The 20,470-nt window shown below is 67.9% G+C and overlaps 2 protein-coding genes across 2 annotated transcripts; one reads left to right on the top strand and one right to left on the bottom strand.

Moving 5' to 3' along the window:
• Positions 1 to 942: 942 nt before the first annotated feature.
• Positions 943 to 5,716, top strand: OXTR (oxytocin receptor). The gene is made up of 2 exons (XM_054179911.1): positions 943 to 1,965; positions 5,469 to 5,716. The coding sequence occupies exons 1-2, from the start codon at positions 1,026 to 1,028 to the stop codon at positions 5,714 to 5,716; spliced, it is 1,188 nt and encodes a 395-aa protein (XP_054035886.1). The 5' UTR covers positions 943 to 1,025.
• A 3,882-nt stretch (positions 5,717 to 9,598) lies between these two features.
• On the bottom strand, positions 9,599 to 12,088 carry CAV3 (caveolin 3). Its single transcript, XM_054179920.1, has 2 exons — positions 11,975 to 12,088; positions 9,599 to 9,940 (listed from the first exon to the last, which is right to left on the bottom strand). The coding sequence occupies exons 1-2, from the start codon at positions 12,086 to 12,088 to the stop codon at positions 9,599 to 9,601; spliced, it is 456 nt and encodes a 151-aa protein (XP_054035895.1).
• Positions 12,089 to 20,470: the final 8,382 nt, after the last annotated feature.

Raw genomic sequence — 20,470 nt, forward strand, 5'->3', positions numbered from 1 at the left:
CCGGGGGCTGCCGCTGCTGCCAGGCGCAGGGAGGGGACCTGGGGGGCGCTAGAGGCTCTTCGGAGCTCTTGGGTCCCTGCTGCAGGGGGTCTGGGCCCGGGGACAAGCAGTGGCTGTCCTGCCGAGCCCCTGGCGCTGGCGGCAGCCGATGTCGCACACGGAGATGTTGTCCCCTGCGGAATGGCTTCGGAGTGCTCCGAGCCACAGCTCCTTGAGCTCTGCGTAGGGCACCCCGCGGGCGCCGGGGCTCGGTGCCCAGGGCTCCGCCGCTCTCCTCGGGTCTCTCGCAGCCCACCCCGGCTCGGAGCGGCCCCGCCAGCCCCTGCCCAGCGCCGTGGGACCCGCCGGAGCCGGCGCCGGTGCCTCCGGTCTCGCCGCTCCCTCTCGCGGCGGCCGCTCCGAGCGCAGGCACCGCCGGCGGCGGGACCCGGCCCCGAGACCCCGCACCCCCGGCGCGGCAGGATCCAGCCCCGGAACCCCGCAGCCCCGGCAGGGCAAGACCCGGCCTGGGGCCCCCGCACCCCGCAGGGGCAGGATCCAGCCCCCGCCCCGGGGCCGCTGCAGGGTGGGGCCGCAGGTAGGACGGGACCCCAGCGCTGCCTCGGGGACCCCCCCCCAGGACCCGTCGCGGGTGGGATGCCCATGGGGCGGGAAGAAGATGCTGAAGTAGGGTCTGGACGGAGGGGCCCGGGGGATCCGGGGGGCTGGAACAGGGACACGGCGGCGCTTTCCCGCAGCCGAGATTTGTCTGGGGGCAGGAGGCTGCGGAGGCGTCGGGAGCGCTGGGAGGGGCCGGGGAGGAGCCGGGCAGAGCCCCCCCGGCCCCGGGGACAGGGCTGTGGACATGGACAGGGCTGGCGGCTCCTCCTCGGAAGGCAGGGAGGGAGCAGCACAGCCCGCGGGGTGCGAGCACCGGGAGGGAGCCGCCTGCGGCGGGGACACGGCGGGCGCGGCCCCGGGACCCCTCTGAGAGGAGCCGCCGCCAGCCTCGGTGCCTCCAGGCTCTATGAGGGACGGAGCTGGCCATGGAGAAGTTGTACCTGGCGGGGAGCAGCCTGTGGACCGTCAACGGCTCTCTGGCGAACGGCAGCCTCCGCCTGGAGAACCGGAGCTCCTCGGGCAGGAACAGCACCACCGACCCCCTGAAGAGGAACGAGGACATGGCCAAGGTGGAGGTGACCGTCCTCTGCCTCATCCTCTTCCTCGCCCTGACCGGCAACCTGTGCGTGCTGCTGGCCATCCGCACCACCCGCCAGAAGCACTCCCGCATGTACTTCTTCATGAAGCACCTCAGCATCGCTGACCTGGTGGTGGCCATCTTCCAGGTGCTGCCCCAGCTCATCTGGGACATCACCTTCAGGTTCTACGGCCCGGACTTCCTCTGCCGGCTGATCAAGTACCTGCAGGTGGTGGGGATGTTCGCCTCCACCTACATGCTCCTGCTGATGTCCCTGGACCGCTGCCTGGCCATCTGCCAGCCGCTGAGGTCGCTGCACCGCAGGGCCGACCGCGTCTCGGTGCTGCTCACCTGGCTGCTGTGCCTGCTGGCCAGCATCCCCCAGATCCACATCTTCTCCCTGCGGGACGTGGGCAACGGGGTCTACGACTGCTGGGCGGACTTCATCCAGCCCTGGGGGCCCAAAGCCTACGTCACCTGGATCACCCTCATGGTCTACATCATCCCCGTGCTGATGCTGAGCGTCTGCTACGGCCTGATCAGCTTCAAGATCTGGCAGAACGTGAGGCTGAAGACGGCGCCGGGGCCCGGCCCCGGCGCGGCGCTGAGCCCCGGTGCCCGCGGCGGGCAGGCCTTTGCCAGGGTCAGCAGCACCAGGCTCATCTCCAAAGCCAAGATCCGCACCGTCAAGATGACCTTCATCATCGTGCTGGCCTTCATAGTCTGCTGGACTCCCTTCTTCTTCGTGCAGATGTGGTCTGTGTGGGACACCAATGCTCCGCACGAAGGTAGGTCCGGTCCTGTCCCCTCCTCCCCCGCCCTTCCCACGCTGCAGGGGCTGCCGCAGGGCCACCCACAGCAGCCAGAAGCTGCTCCAGGCTGGGTCCCGGAGGGTGGGAAGGAGGCAGGAGGAGTCCTGAGCGTGGAGAGCTGTGCTGGTTCTGGAGCAGGCTGCCCAGAGAGGTGGTGCAGCCTTCTCTGGAGCCTTGCGAGCTCCATCTGGAGCGCTCCCGGGCGAGCCTGCTCTGGCAGGGGGCTTGGACCGGCTGATCCCGAGCTCCCTTCGATCCCCACCAGCTGGCACCGCCGAGGGGCAGCAGTGCCTGCACCCGGCCGGGGCAGAGCTCAGCCCCGGGAGATCCGTGGCTGCCACAGAGCAGGGGTCAGGCTGTGTGGGTGGTGGCCTTGGGGCTTTCGCTGTCCCCATCAGCTCAGCCCTCCTGGGGGGCCGCCTGGGGGTCCCTGATGGTTCGATCAGGTGCTGGGAGCTGCCTGGGAGCTCAGCCCTGCCCCGGCTGGAGGGGAAAACTGCGCAGCACCAGCGCTGAGCTCTCTGCTGTGTCCTTCTCTCCCCCCTCACCTCCCTGCTTTTTCCTACTCTTGCTCTCTCTTTTCCCTCTCCTCTTCCCCATGTCCCCCACCCCAGGCCCCTGCTGCTGTTGTTTTGTCCCTGACTCCTCGGGCTCCTCAGCCCCTGATTTATGAGCCAGGGCTTTTCCTACAGGAGCCAGGGGCACCCAGCTGCCCTTTTTTATCGTTGGTGCTGGCTGCTCCTGGCTCTGAGGCTGCAGAGAGAGGGAAATAGCTTCTCCTTCTTGGTCCCACACGCCCGGAGCTCTGCAAGTCGCTGCTGTCCCCAGCGGAGGCTGCGCCTGCAGGGACATCCAGGCTGCTTTGGAGACCTCTGTGCAAGTGTGCAGGGTGCCAGGAGGGGCAGAAAAGGGCCTCCAGGGGCAGCTCTTTGGGCAGCCCGACCCAGCCCCACAGAAATGCTGAGCCTGGGGTGTCAAAGACCAGCCAGGAGCTTGCACTGTGCTCTCCTTTGCCTTCTCTAAGCCTCCTGCAGCCACACAGTGCTCTGCGCAGAGCCCAACGTCTCCTGCAGCCCCTGGGCGGCTCTGCTGCCAGGGACTGAAGCTGTGGCCTGGCTCCAGCGCTCCAAAGTGCCCTCTTCCGCTCCTTCGCTGTCAGGAGAGGCAGAGCCCAGCCTGGTGCCCTCCCGAGGCGCTGCTGGCAGCCAGCCCTTGCTCCCCACCCCCTTCAGGCAGGTGGAGACTTCCCGAGGCGCAGCCACGTCCCGGCCGTGGGCTGGAGCTCAGAGGGCTTCCACCCGGCCCAGCCTCCAGCACACCTCTGCTCCTCTAACCCTAACCCTCTCCTCTTCCTCCCTCCCTTCTCCTCTTCCTTCCTCCCTCCCTTCTCTCTCTCTCCTCTCTCCCTTCTCTCTCCCTGCTCTCTCTCTCCTCTCTCTCTCCTCTCTCCCTGCTCTCTCCCTCCTCTCCCTCTCCCTGGAGCCGGCTCTGTGCTGCACACACCCTGTGGATGTGGCACTCTGAGCCTTGAGCCAAAGTTGGCTTCAAGCAGCTGTGGAGGCAGCAGTGGGGCTGTGACTCCGATCGAGTGGTGCCTTCAGCCTGGGAGCTGCTGCCCTGGCCCGTGGGCATCTGTCTCTGCGTGGGCATCACAAACCCCTTCCACTCCTGCAGCAGCTCCTGCAGCAGAGTCCTGCCCAGGCACTGCCCAGCCCTCCTGACATCCCCTAGCGCCCCTGGGGTGGGGGACACCGGGAGCCTGGTGGGGAGGAAAGGTCCCTGAGGGGCAGAGCTGGCTCCTGGCAGCGCCTCTGAGGGTTCTGCAGGCAGAGCTCCAGGCTGAGGACCTGCCCTGCTCCGTGAAATCCAATTTGTCTCCCGCAGGGAGGGAAGAGCTGAGTCAGCCGTGGCTGGGAGGGCTGGAGAGCAGAGTGCTTGGGGAGAAATCGTTTGATCTGTTCCAGGGCTTGTGCCTGGGATGTGCGAGCTGCTCCCTGGGGACCTCCTGCCGCGGATGTGGGCAATTAAAGGCGGTCGGAGCAGGCACCTCCGGGGCAGGAATTATTCATGAGCTGGCTGGAGGGCAGCTGGGGAGCCAGAGCTGGGGCTTCTCACTCCTCCTGCACCTCAGAAACCCTGCGTGGAGTTTTGCAGAGGCAGAAAGGGACCAGAACCCCCGAGCCCCACGTCCTCATGGCTGCTGTGAGCCCTGAGAGCACAGGGAGGGGAGAGGATGGGCTGGGGACAGAGGGGCGGGGGGCAGAAGGGCTGAGGACAGAGGCAGCAGAATAAAAGCCCTGTCCCTGTCCACAGCCACTTCATGGAGCCCATGGGGGGCTGGGGCTGCCCCTCCTTGCCCCAGCTGCTGTGGTGGGTGTGGGTCCCACCACCCCCTCTCATAGAACCACAGAATCCTTTTGGTGGGAAGAGACCTTTCAGATCATGGAGTCCAACCCTGACCCCAGCACTGCCAGGGCACCACCACCCCGTGGCCCTCAGCACCACACCTGCAGGGCTCTGAAAGCCCTCCGGGGATGGGGACTCCACCACTGCCCTGGGCAGCCTGAAGTCACAGCCTGGGAGCAGGGGATGCCCAGGGGCCAGGGAGAGGATGGAAGCCACCAGTCTGCCTCAAACTGGCCACTGGTGGGGAGCTGCAGGGGGGGAGCTGCAGCTGTTTTGGGGGAAGAACACTGCAAATAAGTTACTTGAACCCTGACTTGCTTCCTCCCTTTTTGCTCCCTGCCTCTTCTGTGCTGCTGTCCTGCCCATGGTGTTCCTGCAGGCAGAGCAGCCTGTCCCTGGCATGGGAGGAGGCATCGTGGTGCCAGCAGAGCTCAGGGCTCCTTGCAGAGCCATCACAGTGCCTGCCCAGGCCCCACCTCGGAACCACAGGCTGGTTTGGGTGGGCAGGGACCCCCCAAAGCTCCTTCAGTGCAGCCCCCTGCAGCCAGTAGGGACAGCCCCAGCCAGGGCAGGCTGCTCCCAGCCCCCCCAGCCAGGGCAGGCTGCTCCCAGCCCCAAGCCCCCTGCCCTGCACTGCTGCCAGCCAGGGGGCAGCTCCCAGCTCTCTGGGCAGCCTGGGCCAGGCCCTCCCCACCCTCAGCCTCAAACCTTTCTCCCTTCTCTCCACTCTCAGTCTCCCTCTTGGAGCCCAAACCATCCCCCCTTGTGCTGTCCCAGCAGGATCCCTGCTCTGGAGTCTGTCCCCAGCTTCCTGATTGTCCTCTTGAAGCCCTGCAAGGCCACCAGGAGCTCTCCCTGGAGCCTTCTCCTCTGCAGGCTGCCCAGGGCCAACTCTCCCAGCCTGGCTCCCAGCAGAGGGCTGCCAGCCCTGCCAGCACTGCTGTGCCCTCCCCTGGCCCTGCTCCCCCAGCTCCCTGCCTGTGCTGTGCTGAGGACCCCGGGGCTGGGCTGTGCCGTGCCCAGGGCGCCGCCCCTGGCCGCCCTGCCCTGACTCTGTGCCTTCTGCCCTGCAGCCTCCCCGTTCATCATCGCCATGCTGCTGGCCAGCCTGAACAGCTGCTGCAACCCCTGGATCTACATGCTCTACACCGGGCACCTCTTCCGCGACCTGCTGCGGCGCCTGCTCTGCTGCTCCCGGCGCTGCCTCAAGTCGCGCCCCGCCTGCCGCCTGCCCGCGGCCGGCAGGAGCAGCTCCTCCTCCTTCGTGCTCAGCTGCAAGAGCCCCAGCCAGAGGAGCTTCGTGCAGCCCTCCGCCACCTGAGGACGTCTGCCCCCGGGGCCTGGCGCTGCCGTGCCGCCTCCGGCGCTCGCCGGTGGGCAGCCGGGCTCGGAGGCGCAGGGGCGGCGTGCAGAGGGCTGTGGATGTGTCTGCGGCGGCCGCGGGGCTCCTCAGCTAACCCAGCGGGGCCTGGGGGAGCGCTGCCGAGCTCCACCTGCCTGTGCTGCCCGGGGCCGGGCAGCAGGGACCCGCTCCGAGCCCTCTCACCGGTGACCTCGGTGGCATTTCGCCGCTGGGAGGCGCAGGCTCTGCCCCAGGGGGCCCTGAGCTGCTGGGGCATGTGCACAATGTCCCGTGGGGTGCACAGGGTGATGGGTGCCACTTGGGCACCAACCCCACCGCTGCCTGCAGCGGGAGTCCCATGGGATGCCAACGCTGGGCACCGTGCTTGCTTCACCTGAAGTGCTGTGGGGCAGAGGCATTCCCAGCCCTGCAGCCCTGCAGCCCATCCCTGCATCTCTCTTCCATCCCTGCTTCCTATCCCTGCATCTCTCTTCCATCCCTGCCTCCTATCCCTGCACCTCTCTTCCATCCCTGCCTCCTATCCCTGCATCTCTCTTCCATCCCTGCCTCCTATCCCTGCATCTCTCTTCCATCCCTGCCTCCTATCCCTGCATCTCTCTTCCATCCCTGCCTCCTATCCCTGCACCTCTCTTCCATCCCTGCCTCCTATCCCTGCATCTCTCTTCCACCCCTGCCTCCTATCCCTGCATCTCTCTTCCATCCCTGCCTCCTATCCCTGCATCTCTCTTCCACCCCTGCCTCCTATCCCTGCATCTCTCTTCCATCCCTGCCTCCTATCCCTGCATCTCTCTTCCATCCCTGCCTCCTATCCCTGCACCTCTCTTCCACCCCTGCCTCCTATCCCTGCATCTCTCTTCCATCCCTGCATCCCTGCTCAGTGCCAGCACCCCTTCCCCCAGCTTGAACCCCTAGGAGGCACAGCACAGGGCAGCCCCCTGGGCAGTGGGCACAGAGCTGGGGGCAGGGGCAGCTGTAGTGCCCAGGTGTCTCTGTGCCCCTGCTCCATGCCCCACGTTTGCTGGGTGTGCTGCAGGGCCTCCCCAGAGCTGGGTGGGGAGAGTGGTTCCGTGGGGCTGGGTGGAGGCCCCAGAGCTGAGCTTCTGCCCTGGTTTGCTGCAGGCTGGCACCCTGAGCAGCTGGCACCCTGAGCTGCTGGCTCCTGCATGGAGCTTCTCTGGGCAAGAAGTTCCTGGCAATAAAGGTTTTCTGACTGTGTGCTGGTGGAAGGTGGCAGGGGAGGGGCAGGAGCGGCACCGGAGTCAGAGGAGGAAGGGAAGCAACCCCTGGAGCTCAGGACCCTGCGGGGTGATGCTTCTGTCCGTGGAGTCCTGCGCCAAGCACTTGAGGGCTGCCCCTGGCCTGCTGCCATCCTGTGGCGCTCCCTGGGATGTCTGTGCTGGGTGGGAGAGCTGAGGCGAGGTGCAGGGGGCAGCAGCTGTCCCTCGGGGGCAGTGGACTCTGGTGACTGTGGTCAGATGCTTCTGGCTCTCCTCACCTCCTGCCTCCTCCCAGCGCAGCAGCTGGTGGGGATGTGCAGGAGCAAGGTCTGCCTGGGCCAGGGGAGGGTTAGGCTGGAGGTGAGGAACAGTTCCTGTGCTGCAGGAGTGGTCAGGGACTGGCAGAGGCTGCCCAGGGAGGTGGCGGAGTCCCCACGCCTGGAGGGGTCGCAGGAACCCTGTGGCCATGGCACTTGGGGCCATGGTCTGGGGGCCGTGGTGAGGCTGGGCTGATGCTGGCCTGGGAGGGCTTCTGCAGCCCAACCCATTCCATGGTTCTGTGGTCTGACCTCCCACGTTTGGGAGCATGACAAAGAGCCTTAGGGGTCTGCTTTGTTCTGTCTCTGCCCTGCCCAGGTGCAGCTCCAGGGCTCCTCTGATTTGCTGCTAGCAGCTCCAGGTGAGCTCTCAGCACACCTGCTGAGCACCACCCAGCACCCTCAGCACCTTTGACCAGCCTGCTTTAAACTCTCAGGGAAGCTCAGAGCCTTTTCCTCCCATCCTCTCCTCCTTCCTCCTCCAGCAAGCAGCTCCTGCATGCAATAAGGGGTAGGGGAGCCCAGGGTGGGCTGCATCCTCCCCGTGCCAAGGAGGACACAGCTCGGTGCTGGATCTTACCTGGCTTGGCACACAGAGCCAGGAGGCAGCTCTGGGACAGGTAGGACCTTGCCTTGCAAGCCCTGGCTGCGCTCACTGGTTGTGGTTATGGGGTGGGGAGGCAGCTGGAGCCCCCCCAGCCGTGCCTGGAGAGCCTGAGCTCCCCAGCTGAGTGATGCTGCAGCCCAGGGCTGAGCTCCTGAGGTGGGGAGGGGGAGAAGGGGAAATGGGGATGGGGAGGGTGGGCTCCAGGCTTGTCCCAGTGGAAGGAGGTCAAATGTGCTGCTGAAAAGCTTTTCCTGGGGGCCAAGAGCAAGAGAGCTGCTGGCACGAGTGAGGTGTCCCCCGTGTGCAGGGAGCCCCTGGGCCCCGTGGGGGGGAGAGCAGAATGCAGGAGGTTGTGGGGCTGAGGCCAGGAGCTGCTAGAACAGGGAAAGGAACTGCAAAGTAGTGCTGGGATTGCTTAAACAACTTTTATCCCCCCCCAGCAGCTCATGCTGGGTGGTGTCAGAGCCCTTCCCCCCTGCTAAACATCTTTTGGCCCTCCTGCACCTCCCTTCCCCTCCAGGTGGGCTGCTGGTCGCCCCCGGGGGCTGTGCTGCTGTGCAGCAATGCAGTCCAGAGTCCCCCCCAGCAGCCAGCCTGCCTCTTCCTCCTCCTTGGCACGGCTCTAGGAGAGGCTTTGGCTCCAAGGCTTTGCTGGGAGCCAAGGGGAAGAGCAGAGGAACACAGCTGAGCAGAGCCTCTGAGCAGACCTGAGTCAGCAGCGTGCTTGAGGCCAGGGCCAGAAACCTTTGAGTGCCTCAGAGCCGGAGCCTGGCTGCTGGGAGAGGCAGCACAGAGCAGCTGGCAGCACAGGGCAGGACGCAGCTCCCCTCACCCCTGTGCCCACAGCTGCTCCTTCCTCTGCTGCCACAGCTCACCTCGGGGGCACTGGCTGGGGGGAAGGGCTGGGGCAGAGTGCTGGGTGTGGGGCAGAGCCCCAGGGGCCAGCGTGGTCCTGCCCCATCCCTGTGCCAGGCCAGCAGCTCAGGCAGGGCCAGCCCTCGCTGTGGCACAGAGGTGCTGCTGCAGGCCAGAGCTGGTCCAGCACCAGGGAGCAGCCAGCCCGGGAGTGGTGCCCCCAAGGCTTCCCTTCAAGCCATGCCTGAAGAGCTGCCAAGCCTGGGTGCCCCTCGTGGTGCTGCCCCTCTCTGCACCCTCCGTGCCACGGTGATGCCCAGGGCAGCTGCCCCCTCTGCTGGGCTGCCCACCAGGCAGGAGGGTGCTGCCTGAGGTGGCCCAGCTCAGCAGATGCCCCCAGAGGGCAGCGACCTTGCCTTGCCCAGGGTGCTTCCTGCACCAATCCTCCTGGGTCCCAAAGCTTTGCAGCCCTGCCAGGCAGAACCAGGCTCCTGTGCAGCCTGTGCTGGGCAGCTCCGGGCAGCTCCCACAGCACAGCGCCCCCCTGCAGCCGGCAGCAGCTCCCAGCCAGGGCTGCTCTCGGTGCCTGGAGCAGAGGATGCAGCAGCAGGCAGGCTCTGGGCCCTCGCAGCCGCAGGCTGTGGTCCGGGAGATGCCGAGGTCATGATGCCGAGGGCAGGGGGCTCGTCCTGGGCTGCTCGCCAAGCCTCCAGGCGCTTCGCTTCTCCTGGGGCTGGCTCTGGGACGCGGCAGGGAGCGGCCCCGGCAGGGCGCCGGGCGCGGAGCAGGGCAGCCCGCGGCAGGGGCGGCAGCCCGAGCGCGGGGGGACGGCGGCCGCGGGCACCTAGGTCTCCCTCCGGAGAGCCACCCGGACGTTGGAGCAGACCTTGGAGAGCGCCTCGAAGAGGGGGTCGCAGAAGGTGTGGATGCAGAGCGAGTAGATGCGGCTGACGCACTGGATCTCGATCAGGTAGCTCTTGATGCAGGGCACCACGGCCCAGATGTGGCAGAAGGAGATGAGGGCGAAGAGGAAGCCCCAGAGGACCGCCAGGGGGATGCCCAGCACGGCGGAGAGCAGCCGGTAGCACCAGTACTTGCTGACCGTGAAGGTGGTGTAGCTGCCCTTCCACACCCCGTCGAAGCTGTAGGTCCCCACCGGCTCCGCGATCACATCCTCGAACTCCACCTGCGGCTCAAGGGGCTGCGGCTCAAGGGGGCTGCGGCTCAAGGGGGCTGCGGCTCAAGGGGGCTGCGGCTCAAGGGGGCTGCGGCTCAGGGGGGCTGCGGCTCAAGGGGGCTGCGGCTCAAGGGGGCTGCGGCTCAGGGGGGCTGCGGCTCAAGGGGCTGCGGCTCAGGGGGGCTGCGGCTCAGGGGGGCTGCGGCTCAAGGGGGCTGCGGCTCAAGGGGGCTGCGGCTCAGGGGGGCTGCGGCTCAGGGGGGCTGCGGCTCAAGGGGGGCTGCGGCTCAAGGGGCTGCGGCTCAAGGGGCTGCGGCTCAGGGGGGCTGCGGCTCAAGGGGGGCTGCGGCTCAGGGGGGCTGCGGCTCAAGGGGGGCTGCGGCTCAGGGGGGCTGCGGCTCAAGGGGCTGCGGCTCAAGGGGCTGCGGCTCAAGGGGGCTGCGGCTGGGGGAGGGGCTGCACAACAGGATGGGGATTCGCTGCGAGGTGAGAGGGGACCCCGAGCCGGGGGGCGCTGGGGACACCTGGGCCAGACCGGGGAGGCTGCTGGACCCTCCGAACCCTCCCCCCCCCGCCTGCTCGCTGGGCTGCTTCAGGGCAGAGGACCCTTGGGCGGCTTGGGGAAGCTCTGGGAGCTTCCACAGCTGAGGAGGCAGCAGCCTGGCCGCGGGGCAGTGTGAAAAGCCCCCAGGGGGCTTCTGAGGGTCTCCAAGTGGGAAAGGCAGGGCTGGGGGAGGCGGCTGGCAGCTGGGGCTAGGGGTGGGCTCAAGGCACTGCTGTGACCCCTCAGCAGCTGCTGCTGGCACCTCCAGGCTGGGGAGCAGGCAGATGTTCCCCCAGGGGCTGCCTGGCACAGGGGGAGAGGGCTGGAGGCTGTCCCGGTCCTTGGCAGCATGGCTGATGGCAGGGTGGTGATGCCCACAGGCTGGCACCTGGTGCTGGGGCTGTGTGGCACAGATGTGGGGCAGGCTGCTGGGAACCTGCTCGAGGCAGTGAGGGGCCTGGCAGCTGTCATGGGCACCTCTTGCTGTGCCACAGGGATGCCCATCCATGCTCAGCCTGGGGGGTTAGCTTGCCCGTGCCAAGGTTTTAGCTGTGGCAGAGCTTTGGTGCAGGCTGCATCGAGCACAGAGGTTCTGTGACCAGGCTCTGGCTGTGCTGTGCCCCCTGGCACCTCACCCACTCTGAGCTCCCAAATAGCTCTAACAAAGCCCTGCCACCTCCTGTGGCCAAAGCCCTCTCTGGTGTCGCTCTGCCAACGCCCACAGCAGGCAGAGGGCAGCCTGCAGGAGCAGCTTTGTTCAGCCAGAGCTCCTCGGGGGCAAAAATAGGACCCAGGAGGCTTGCTGCAGCCTTCTGCTGCCCTCTGGGAGAGGCAACCTGCTGCCACCTGGCACAGCAGCCAGCTGGGAGCCCAGGGGCTGCAGGTGAGGCTCTTCCCAAGGCTCCTCTTACAGCAGTGGGTCAGAGCCCAGAGGTGGTCTGTAGGCTATGGGCTGGCCCTGGCCTTGGCTCCCCAGCCCTGGCACCGAGCAGGGCATCTCCCGAGGCTGGAGAGTGCACCCAAGGCATGGGCAGCATGGAGCCGTGCAGAGCACCCAGCCGGGCCCTGGCCGTGCTGGCAGCAGGGGGGTGGCCCTGGCAGGGGGGTGGCCCTGGCAGGGGGTGGCCCTGGCAGGGGGTGGCCCTGGCAGGGGGGTGGCCCTGGCAGGGGGTGGCCCTGCAGCCCAGGGCACAGTCACCTCCTGAGGGATGCACCCCAGGGCCTTGGAGCCCTGGCTGAGGCCGAGCCACACACAGCATGGCCACGGCAGGGTGCAGGGGCACAGAGGGGGCAGGGTTGGAAGGGACCTCGAAGCTCCCCCGGTGCCAGCCCCCTGCCGCGGGCAGGGACCCCTCCCACCAGCCCAGGCTGCTCCAGACCCAGCCTGGAACACCTCCAGGGAGGGGGCATCCCCAGCCCCCCTGGGCAGCCTGTTCAGCCTCTGCCCCTGCTCCCTGCCGAGGCTGCCGGCCCCGGGCGGGGGGCGGGGGGAGCCCTACCTTCACCACGTCCTCGTTGATGTGCTTTGGGTCCCTGTTGACCAGGTCGATCTCCTTGGTGTGCTGGTCCTTGGTGATGATCCTCTCCTGCAGCTCGCTGTGCTCCTCCGCCATGGCTGCCCCGCTCGGCACTGGCAGGGGCCGGGGCTCTGCCGGGGAGGCACCGCGGGAGGCACTGCCCCCTGCCCCCCCTGCCCCCCGCAGCAGCTGCCCTGGGCCCCTGGCAGGGCTCCAGGCTAAAATTAAAGCCCAGCCTCTGCTGGCTGCCCTGAGGTGTCCCTTACAGGGCTGAGCTGGGACACCTCGGGGGTGGGGGCAGGCGTGGGGGTGGCTGCCGGGGCAGGGGGGGTTTAACCCCTGCAGGCCTGGGGGCTGCAGCACCACAGCTGCACCTGCAGCCTGTGCTGTGCCCATGAGGCACCCCCGGGATGTGCCCCGGCGCTGGCTGTGCCTAGCTGGGCAGGCAGGGCTGGCAGGGCTGGCAGTGCCACCGGCGGCGCTGGGGCCGGCAGGGCTGGCAGTGCCACCGGCGGCGCTGGGCAGGCAGGGCTGGCAGTGCCACCGGCGGCGCTGGGGCCGGCAGGGCTGGCAGTGCCACCGGCGGCGCTGGGCAGGCAGGGCCGGCAGGGCTGGCAGTGCCACCGGCGGCGCTGGGGCCGGCAGGGCTGGCAGTGCCACCGGCGGCACTGGGGCCGGCAGGGCTGGCAGAGCTGGCAGTGCCACCGGCGGCACTGGCAGGGCTGGCAGTGCCTTGCTGGTGGCCCACGGGTGGCACCCGAGCCTGGCGCCGGTCCTGCCGCAGGGCTCTGGGGCTGCCGCAGCCCGGCAGAGGGGGGAAGGGCCGGGAGGGAGCAGGGCCCTGAGGGGGCTGCAGAGCTGAGCAGGGCTCGGCTGCCCCACAGCTCAGCTGACACGGCCCAGGGCTGGAGGGCATTTGAGCTGCAGCAGGCTGCTGCCCTCTGGAGCTGCCGGCGCCTGGCCAGGGCTGGCTGCCACGGACACAGAATGGCTTTTGTGGGAAGAAGCCTGGCACAGGGGGCAGAGGGGGATGGCAGCGTGGCACAGGGGGGCAGGGGAGGATGGCAGCGTGGCACAGAGGGCAGAGGGGGATGGCAGAGGAGGATGGCAGCGTGGCTGTGGGGAGCAGGGGAGGATGGCAGTGTGGCACAGAGGGGCAGGGGAGGATGGCAGCGTGGCACAGAGGGCAGAGGGGGATGGCAGTGTGGCACAGAGGGGCAGGGGAGGATGGCAGCGTGGCACAGAGGGCAGAGGGGGATGGCAGTGTGGCACAGAGGGGCAGGGGAGGATGGCAGCGTGGCACAGAGGGCAGAGGGGGATGGCAGAGGAGGATGGCAGCGTGGCTGGGGGTCGCAGGCTGTGCCCCCCAGGGCCGCACTGTGCCCGGCCCTGCTCCGTGGCATCGCTGCTGGCACCGCTCCCTTGCTGCTCCTGGCCGGCCCCTCCCGGGCTTTGCTGTGCCGGGCGTGGGGGGAGGGGAACGTGGAGCCCCTGGGTGGGGGAGGAGCTGCAGCAGCAGTGGGGATTGGGTTGCGCTCTGAATAGCCTCAGCCCTGGGGCTGCCGGCCGTGAGCGGCACAGGGGCTGCTGGCAGGCAGGCTGGCAGTGCCCGGGACAGGTGGCAGAGGCAGCTGCGGCAGCTGTTGGTGCTCCCCAAGGGATGGATGCTGGGCAGAGAGGCACTGAAAGGTTCTGCTGGCCGGGGGGTGTCTCGTGGAGCCCCTCTGCCAGCCTGCCCGTGCAGCAGGCTCAGCCTTGTGGCAGTGCCCTCCTGGCACAGCCCACAGCTCAGCTGCGCTGCCACAGGGCATCAGCAGCGAGAGAGGCTGCAGAGTGAGGCTGGGCAGAGCCTGGCACAGGCTGCCCAGGGGGGCTGTGGCTGTGCCCTCCCTGGAGGTGTCCAAGGCCAGGCTGGGTGAGGGAACCTGGGCTGGGAGATGGCCTCTGAACCATCTCCTGGCTCTGGGCAAAGCTGCTCTGGCATGCTGGAGAAATGCCTGCCCTGGTGCAGCTCAGGGGGCAGCAGCTCAGGGGGCAGCAGCTCAGGGGGCAGCAGCAGCTGGGGCAGGGGCAGCAGCTCAGGGGGCAGCAGCAGCTGGGGCAGGGGCAGCAGCTCAGGGGGCAGCAGCTGGGGCAGGGGCAGCAGCTCAGGGGGCAGCAGCAGCTGGGGCAGGGGCAGCAGCTCAGGGGGCAGCAGCTGGGGCAGGGGCAGCAGCTCAAGGGGCAGCAGCTGGGGCAGGGGCAGCAGCTGGGGCAGGGGCAGCAGCTCAGGGGGCAGCAGCTGGGGCAGGGGCAGCAGCTCAGGGGGCAGCAGCAGCTGGGGCAGGGGCAGCAGCTCAGGGGGCAGCAGCAGCTGGGGCAGGGGCAGCAGCTGGGGCAGGGGCAGCAGCTCAAGGGGCAGCAGCTGGGGCAGGGGCAGCAGCTCAGGGGGCAGCAGCAGCTGGGGCAGGGGCAGCAGCAGCTGGGTGCTGCTGGAGCAGCTCTGCCACCCTCTGCAGTGGCTTCACAACCAAAGGATCATCCTGGCTGGCAAACCCTCTCAGCTCCCAGCCCAGCCAGCCTCTGGCTCTGCCAAGCCTGGGGCTCAGCCCTGGCCCTCCCAGCTCTGCCTCTCCACAGCACCTCCAGGGGTGGGCATTCCACCACCTCCCTGGGCAGCCTGTGCCAGGCTTTGGGAACCCCTTCAGGGAAGAAGTTTCTTCTGATGTCCAACCTGACCCTGCCCTGTGCAGCCTGAGGCCCTGTGCTCTGGTGTGGCATGGGGCTGGGGGCATGGGGCTGGGGCAGTGCCCAGGGCTCTGCCCATCCTGGGGACAGTGTCCTGGCCGAGGGGCTGCAGGTGCCCCAGCTGGGCTCTCACAGCAATGCTGCTGGCTGCTGCCAAGCCTGCTCTGGGGGAGAGCAGCCCCAGGGAGCTCAGGAGCTGCTGCTGCTCCTCAGCTGGAGGCAGGGGGCACAGCTCTGGGGCAGCTCTCTCCCTGCTGGTGTTTGTGCCTCCTCTTGGTCCCAGCCCTTCTCTCTCACCCCAGCTCTCTGCATTCCTTTGGGTTTTCATTTCAAAATAGCTTCTCTTGGCTTCTCCTTATCAAGAGAGAGCCTCTGCTGCTGCCTCGCTCGTGGCAGGGCCAGCTGGGCAGGCTGCTGGGCACATGTAACCCCTTGGGGTGCAGCTGAGCAGAGCTGGGGGCCAGCCTTGCCTCTGGCACTGCTTTGGCCCTGCTCACTGCTCTGCTCCATGGCTGCTGTCCCTTCCAGCAAAGAGGAGCAGAGCCCCAGGCTGCAGGGCCGGGAGCCAGGTGGGGAGGGAGGCTCTGCCAATGTGTGGAACACCACTGCCAGGCTCAGAAGAGGCTTCTGCACCAAGCCACAGCAAGAGATGGGGACTCAAGCAGCTGGAAGGGGAATGTCCCCAGGGCAGGAGCTCAGTGAGCCCCAGGGGTGGCAGCTTGGGTTCTACCCCAACCACCCTGCTCTGCTCCCCTCAGCCCAGCCTGTCCTGAGGACAGCACTCTGGAGGAGAGCAAAAGCCAAGGCCAGGCCTGCAGCTCCTGCAGTGTGCTGGGGCTGGCACCCAGAGCTGGGGCTGGCACCCAGCTTAGGCTTGGTGGGACAGTGGAGGCTGCCTGGGGGCCCTGGGGGGGCCCTGGGGTCCTTCCCCGGTCTTGGGCACCTGCTGTGTTGCAAGGAGAGACCACAAAGAGCCTTTGGCTGTGCTCCTCCCCGAGTGTGGAGGGACCAGCTCTGCCTGTCCTGGGCTGGCAGGGGAAGCTGGGGAGGACAGAGCTGGAGAGCCTCTGGAGCCTGGGCTGCAGCCAGCCTGCTGCTCTTCGAGGGGAGCTCTGGTTGGTGCTGTCAGGACTGCACTGCAGCCCCCAGGCTGGCAGCTTTTGACAAGAGAGATGTGAGAGGAAGGAGGGCAAAGAGCTGAGCCCCTTGGGGGGCCAGGGCAAAGTCCCCCTGGTACCCTGGCATGAGCAAGGGGAGCTGGAGGAGACTGCTGCTGGGCCTGGCCACCCGGGGGGGGTTGCTGTAGCCCTTTGGGATGCTTCAGTTCCCCTTTGCTGCCCAGGGGCCTTGGCAGTGCTCCCTTGCTAGCTGCTCCAGTGGGGCTGGTGGGCTGGGGGCCAGGGTTGGAAGCTCAGCAGCTCAGCCCTCCTTGGAAGGGCTCTGAGCTGGGCTCTGAGCTGGGCTCTGAGCTGGGCTCTGAGCAGAGCCCTCCGGGGAGCTGCAGGGCAGGGAGCAGTGGCTGCTGCCACTCAGAAGCTGCTCTCTGGCTGATCTCATGGCAAAGGTGTGCAGAGGGCCCCTGCCTGGCTGGGGCAGGGCCAGGAGCCCCCAGTGCCTGCAGATCACCCCTCTCAAGCCCTGCAAGGGAGGGGCAGGCTCCTCCTAAGCCAGAGCAGAATGCAGAGAGCTATTTCCAGCCCGGGGAGCTCTGCTGCTGTCAGCTGCTGCTCCCTGCCCTGCTCTTCTCCTGACCTATTGTGGTGCTGCTGGCAGCCGGAGGCTCGGTGCTGGGAGGACTCAGGCTCCTGAGCAGCGACCCAGAGCAGCAGTGCTGGGGCTGGTGGCCAGGCAGTGGCCCTGAGGGGCAGGCTGGCAGGGCCTGGGGGTCCCTGGCAGGTGCCTGAAGTCTTGGGGTGACTTTAAGCCAGAAGAGCAGAGGCCAAGCTTGTGAGCAGCCAGTGCCCCTGGGGCCTTGGGTAACCTGGGAGCTGCCCCCTCCCTGGGGGCTCTGGGGGAGGAGGCACTGCAGGGACCCTGCACTGGACCCTCCCAGCTCCCTTCTCAGCCCCAGCAGCCTGGGCTCTGGGGTGCCCAGGTGCAGTGCTGCAGGCACTCAGGGGGGGCAGGGGAGCTCTCCCCACAGCACTTTGCCCTCTCTCCAGCACCCTTCGGGGCAGCCAGCACCAGGGAATCCCAGAATGGGTTGGCCTGGAAGGGACCCCAGAGCTCACCCAGCCCCAACCCCCTGCCACGGGCAGGGACCCCTCCCACCAGCACAGGCTGCTCAGGGCCTCATCCAGCCTGGTCCTGAACACCTCCAGGGAGGGGGCAGCCACAGCCTCCCTGTGCCACCTGAGGCTTTGTTTGACTTCCTCTTCACAGCATCCCCTGGAGAGCTGCACCAAGCCCTGCCCTGTGGGGCAGATGTGGCCTCGTGTGGCTCTGCCCAGGGAGGTGCCAGGGGCCTCCTCTGCAGCCCCATCCAAGCAGAGCTGCTTGCCCCAGCTGGTGCCCAGCACCACTGGCAGGAAGCTTTGCCCCCAGGTTTGTCTTTCCTGCTGGGCTTTGCTGGCTGCAGGCAGAGGCAGCCACGAGCCCTGGGCAGGTGCTGTGGCAGCTCCTGGCTCTCTCAGCCATGAGGAGTGAGCAGCCCTGGGGCCTGGGCCCTGGCATTTATTTAGCCTGGCTGTGGATCCAGGCTGGGGGGAAGCAGTGGAGCCCTGCAGGAATCTGGATGCTCTCACGTCCCCTGGAGCACAGCCAGCAGCCAGGACCTCATCCCTGCTGCTCTCATGGAGACAGGGTGCCCCCAGCCCCCCCTGAGCCTGTGCCCAGGGCAGGGCAGCAGGGCTGGGCAGGAGCAGCTGAGGGGGCTGGGGGTGCTCAGCCTGGAGCAGGGGAGGCTGAGGGACACTAGCCCTGGGGCAGCTCCTGCATGGTCCAGAGAGCAGCCCTGGGCTGCTGCCCCCTCGCTAAGCTCTCCTGACTGTGGTGGATGATGCCAGTGCCAGGGTGGTTGGTGCAGGAGCTGCAGAAGGTCTCTCTGAGCAAGTGCAGAGCCAGGGCTGGGGCTTTGAACTCTCCTGTGAGGGCTCTTAGGAAACTGCCTTTGGCTCTGCAGAGCTCTCTAAGGCCAGGCTGGAGGTGGCTGTGAGCAGCCTGCTGTGGTGTGAGGGGTCCCTGCCCAGGGCAGGGGGCTGGAGCTGGCTGAGCCTTGAGCTCCCTTCCAGCCCTGGCAGCTCTGGGCTCCTAAGGAAGCTCTCCTGAAGGTGCCTGGAGCAGAGCTGTGCTCCTGGGAGTGGGGAAGCTGCTGGCAGGAGAGGAGCCAAGCCTCAGGATCCTCTGCAGCAGGGATGGTTGCCCAGGGCTCTGCTCTGGGAGGCTGAGCTGGGCAGGGGCTGCTTGGATGCTGGGCAAACATTTCAGGGCTCAGAGATGACTTTTCTGCTTCAAGGGACAATGTTCTGCACTGCACACAGCAAACAGCACCCAGGGGAGAGCTCAGGTGTGTGATGGATGCCTGCCCTGGGAGCTGGAGTGCTGCTGGCTCAGCAAGAAGCCAGGGGCTGAAACTTAGCTGGGGTGGGGAGAGCCTGGCCCAGGCTGCCTAGGGGGCTGGGGGCTGCCCCATGGCTGGCAGCAGGGCAGGGGGCTGGGGCTGGGAGCAGCCTGCCCTGCTTGGGGCTGTCCCTGCTGAGGGCAGGGGCTGGGCTGGAGGGGCTTTGGGGGTCCCTGCAGCCCAAACCACTCCAGGATTTATGTCCTTCCGTTGTGCCTTCCCTGGGTGACCCCAAAGGGCAGGAGGGCCTCACATCCTCTGTCCCTTTGCTGTCCCTGCAGCCACATGGCCTGAAGCTGAGCCAGGGGAGGGTCAGGCTGGAGAGCAGGAACAGTTTCTGTGCTGCAGGGGTGGTCAGGGCCTGGCAGAGGCTGCCCAGGGAGGTGGTGGAGTCCCCATGCTGGAGGGGTTGCAGAAGCCTGTGGCCAGGGTTTGGTGGCCATGGTGGGGCTGGGTTGGGCTGGAGGAGCTCAGAGACCTTTTGCAAGCCAGGCAGCTGGGAGAGGCAGTCCCTGAACACCACCCAGGCATCAGCTGCAGCTCTGCAGCAGAGGGCTCCTGCAGGGGCAGCCCTGCTGCCTGAGCACTGCACCACCTCCAAGCCAAGGAGCTCTTGGACGTGCTGCTGGGGAGGACAGGGCAGACCCCTGCCCTCGGTGACTGTTTCCATGGGCTGGGGGGCGCCGGGGGGAAGCATCCCCCTGGGGAGCTGTGAGACAGCGAGAGGGAGGGGAGGAGAGAATGGGGGTGCGGGAGGGGGGCAGGCAGGTCCTGCCCCCCGCACCAAGCCTGGGCAGAGAGCTCCATCTGGTGAGGCTCTGCCTGCCGGCTGCCTGCCCCCTGCTCGCCAGACCCTGCCGGGGCTGCCTGCCCCCTGCTCGCCAGACCCTGCCGGGGCTGCCTGCCCCCTGCTCGCCAGACCCTGCCGGGGCTGCCTGCCCCCTGCTCGCCAGACCCTGCCGGGGCTGCCCCCTGCTCGCCAGACCCTGCCGGGGCTGCCCCCTGCTCGCCAGACCCTGCCGGGGCTGCCTGCCCCCTGCTCGCCAGACCCTGCCGGGGCTGCCCGCCCCCTGCTCGCCAGACCCTGCCGGGGCTGCCCCCTGCTCGCCAGACCCTGCCGGGGCTGCCTGCCCCCTGCTCGCCAGACCCTGCCGGGGCTGCCTGCCCCCTGGTCGCCAGACCCTGCCGGGGCTGCCCCCTGCTCGCCGCGGGCAGCTGGCCCTGGGCACTTCCACCCCTGGGCACAGGAACCTGCCTGCCCGGGGCCCTGCCTGCCCGGGGCTCTGCCTGCCCAGGGCTCTGCCTTTGCGTTCCTCCTCCTCCCACCAGCAGGATGTGAGTGAAAATGTCCCAGAGATGCAAAACCACAGCAGCAGAACCTGGAGAGCCTCAGGCAGGCAACTTCCTGCCCTGCTGTGGGGCTCCCAGCGCCGGCCTCCGAGGGTCACTTCTGCAGCCGCCCCCAGCAGAGCCCTTCCGCGGGGATGGAGAGAGCAGAGCTGCTCAGGTGAGGCTTGGGGCTGGCAGCCTTCCCCTGCCGGGCAGAGGTGAGGCTGAGGATGCCAGGGATGGGGCTGCAGCGGTGCCAGGGGGAGAGCAGACCAGGAGTGAGATGCTGCCCAAGCCCTGGGGCTGTTTGCTCAGGGCTCCCTTCGGTGCTGCCTTCCTTTCCAGCTCATGCCCTGGGCCGGCAGCGAGGGGCAGCTGCAGCCCTGGGGGCTTGGGGAGCTCTGCTCTCCTCCCTCCCCCCTCGGGCACAGCTCTCCTGCTGACCCCCCCTGAGCCTCGCTGGCTGCTGCAGCAGAGAAGAGGCTGAGCTGGCCCTGCCCTGCCCTGCCCTGCCCTGCCCTGCCCTGCCCTGCCCTGCCCTGCCCTGCCCTCTGATGCTTTGTGTCTCTCTCCTGGCAGGAGCAAGGCCCTGGTGAGCTATGGGGGCTCAGACCCTCCTCCTCCTCCCCCCCGCGGGCCAGGTCTGGGCAGCGCTGGGAGATCTCCGGGGGGCAGCTGGGGCCGAAGCCTTCAGCTGCTGAGAGGCTGCCCCTGGGCAGCTCTGCTCTGCCTCTTGTCAGCTGCAGCCAGTGCAGGGCTGCAGGGTGCTGAGCTGGCAGTGCAGGGCTGCAGGGTGCTGAGCTGGCAGTGCAGGGCTGCAGGGTGCTGAGCTGCCGGTGCAGGGCTGCAGGGTGCTGAGCTGG

This window comes from Dryobates pubescens, chromosome 1, assembly GCF_014839835.1.
Source record: "Dryobates pubescens isolate bDryPub1 chromosome 1, bDryPub1.pri, whole genome shotgun sequence".
Lineage (NCBI taxonomy): Eukaryota > Metazoa > Chordata > Aves > Piciformes > Picidae > Dryobates > Dryobates pubescens.

Excerpts from the sequence above, each read along its gene's own strand:
- OXTR (XM_054179911.1), top strand. The coding sequence starts at position 1,026 with ATGGAGAAGTTGTACCTGGCGGGGAGCAGCCTGTGGACCGTCAACGGC. Across the intron at positions 1,966-5,468 it reads CACCAATGCTCCGCACGAAG|CCTCCCCGTTCATCATCGCC; the intron begins GTAGGTCCGGTC and ends TCTGCCCTGCAG.
- CAV3 (XM_054179920.1), bottom strand. The coding sequence starts at position 12,088 with ATGGCGGAGGAGCACAGCGAGCTGCAGGAGAGGATCATCACCAAGGAC. Across the intron at positions 9,941-11,974 it reads TCAACGAGGACGTGGTGAAG|GTGGAGTTCGAGGATGTGAT; the intron begins GTAGGGCTCCCC and ends CTTGAGCCGCAG.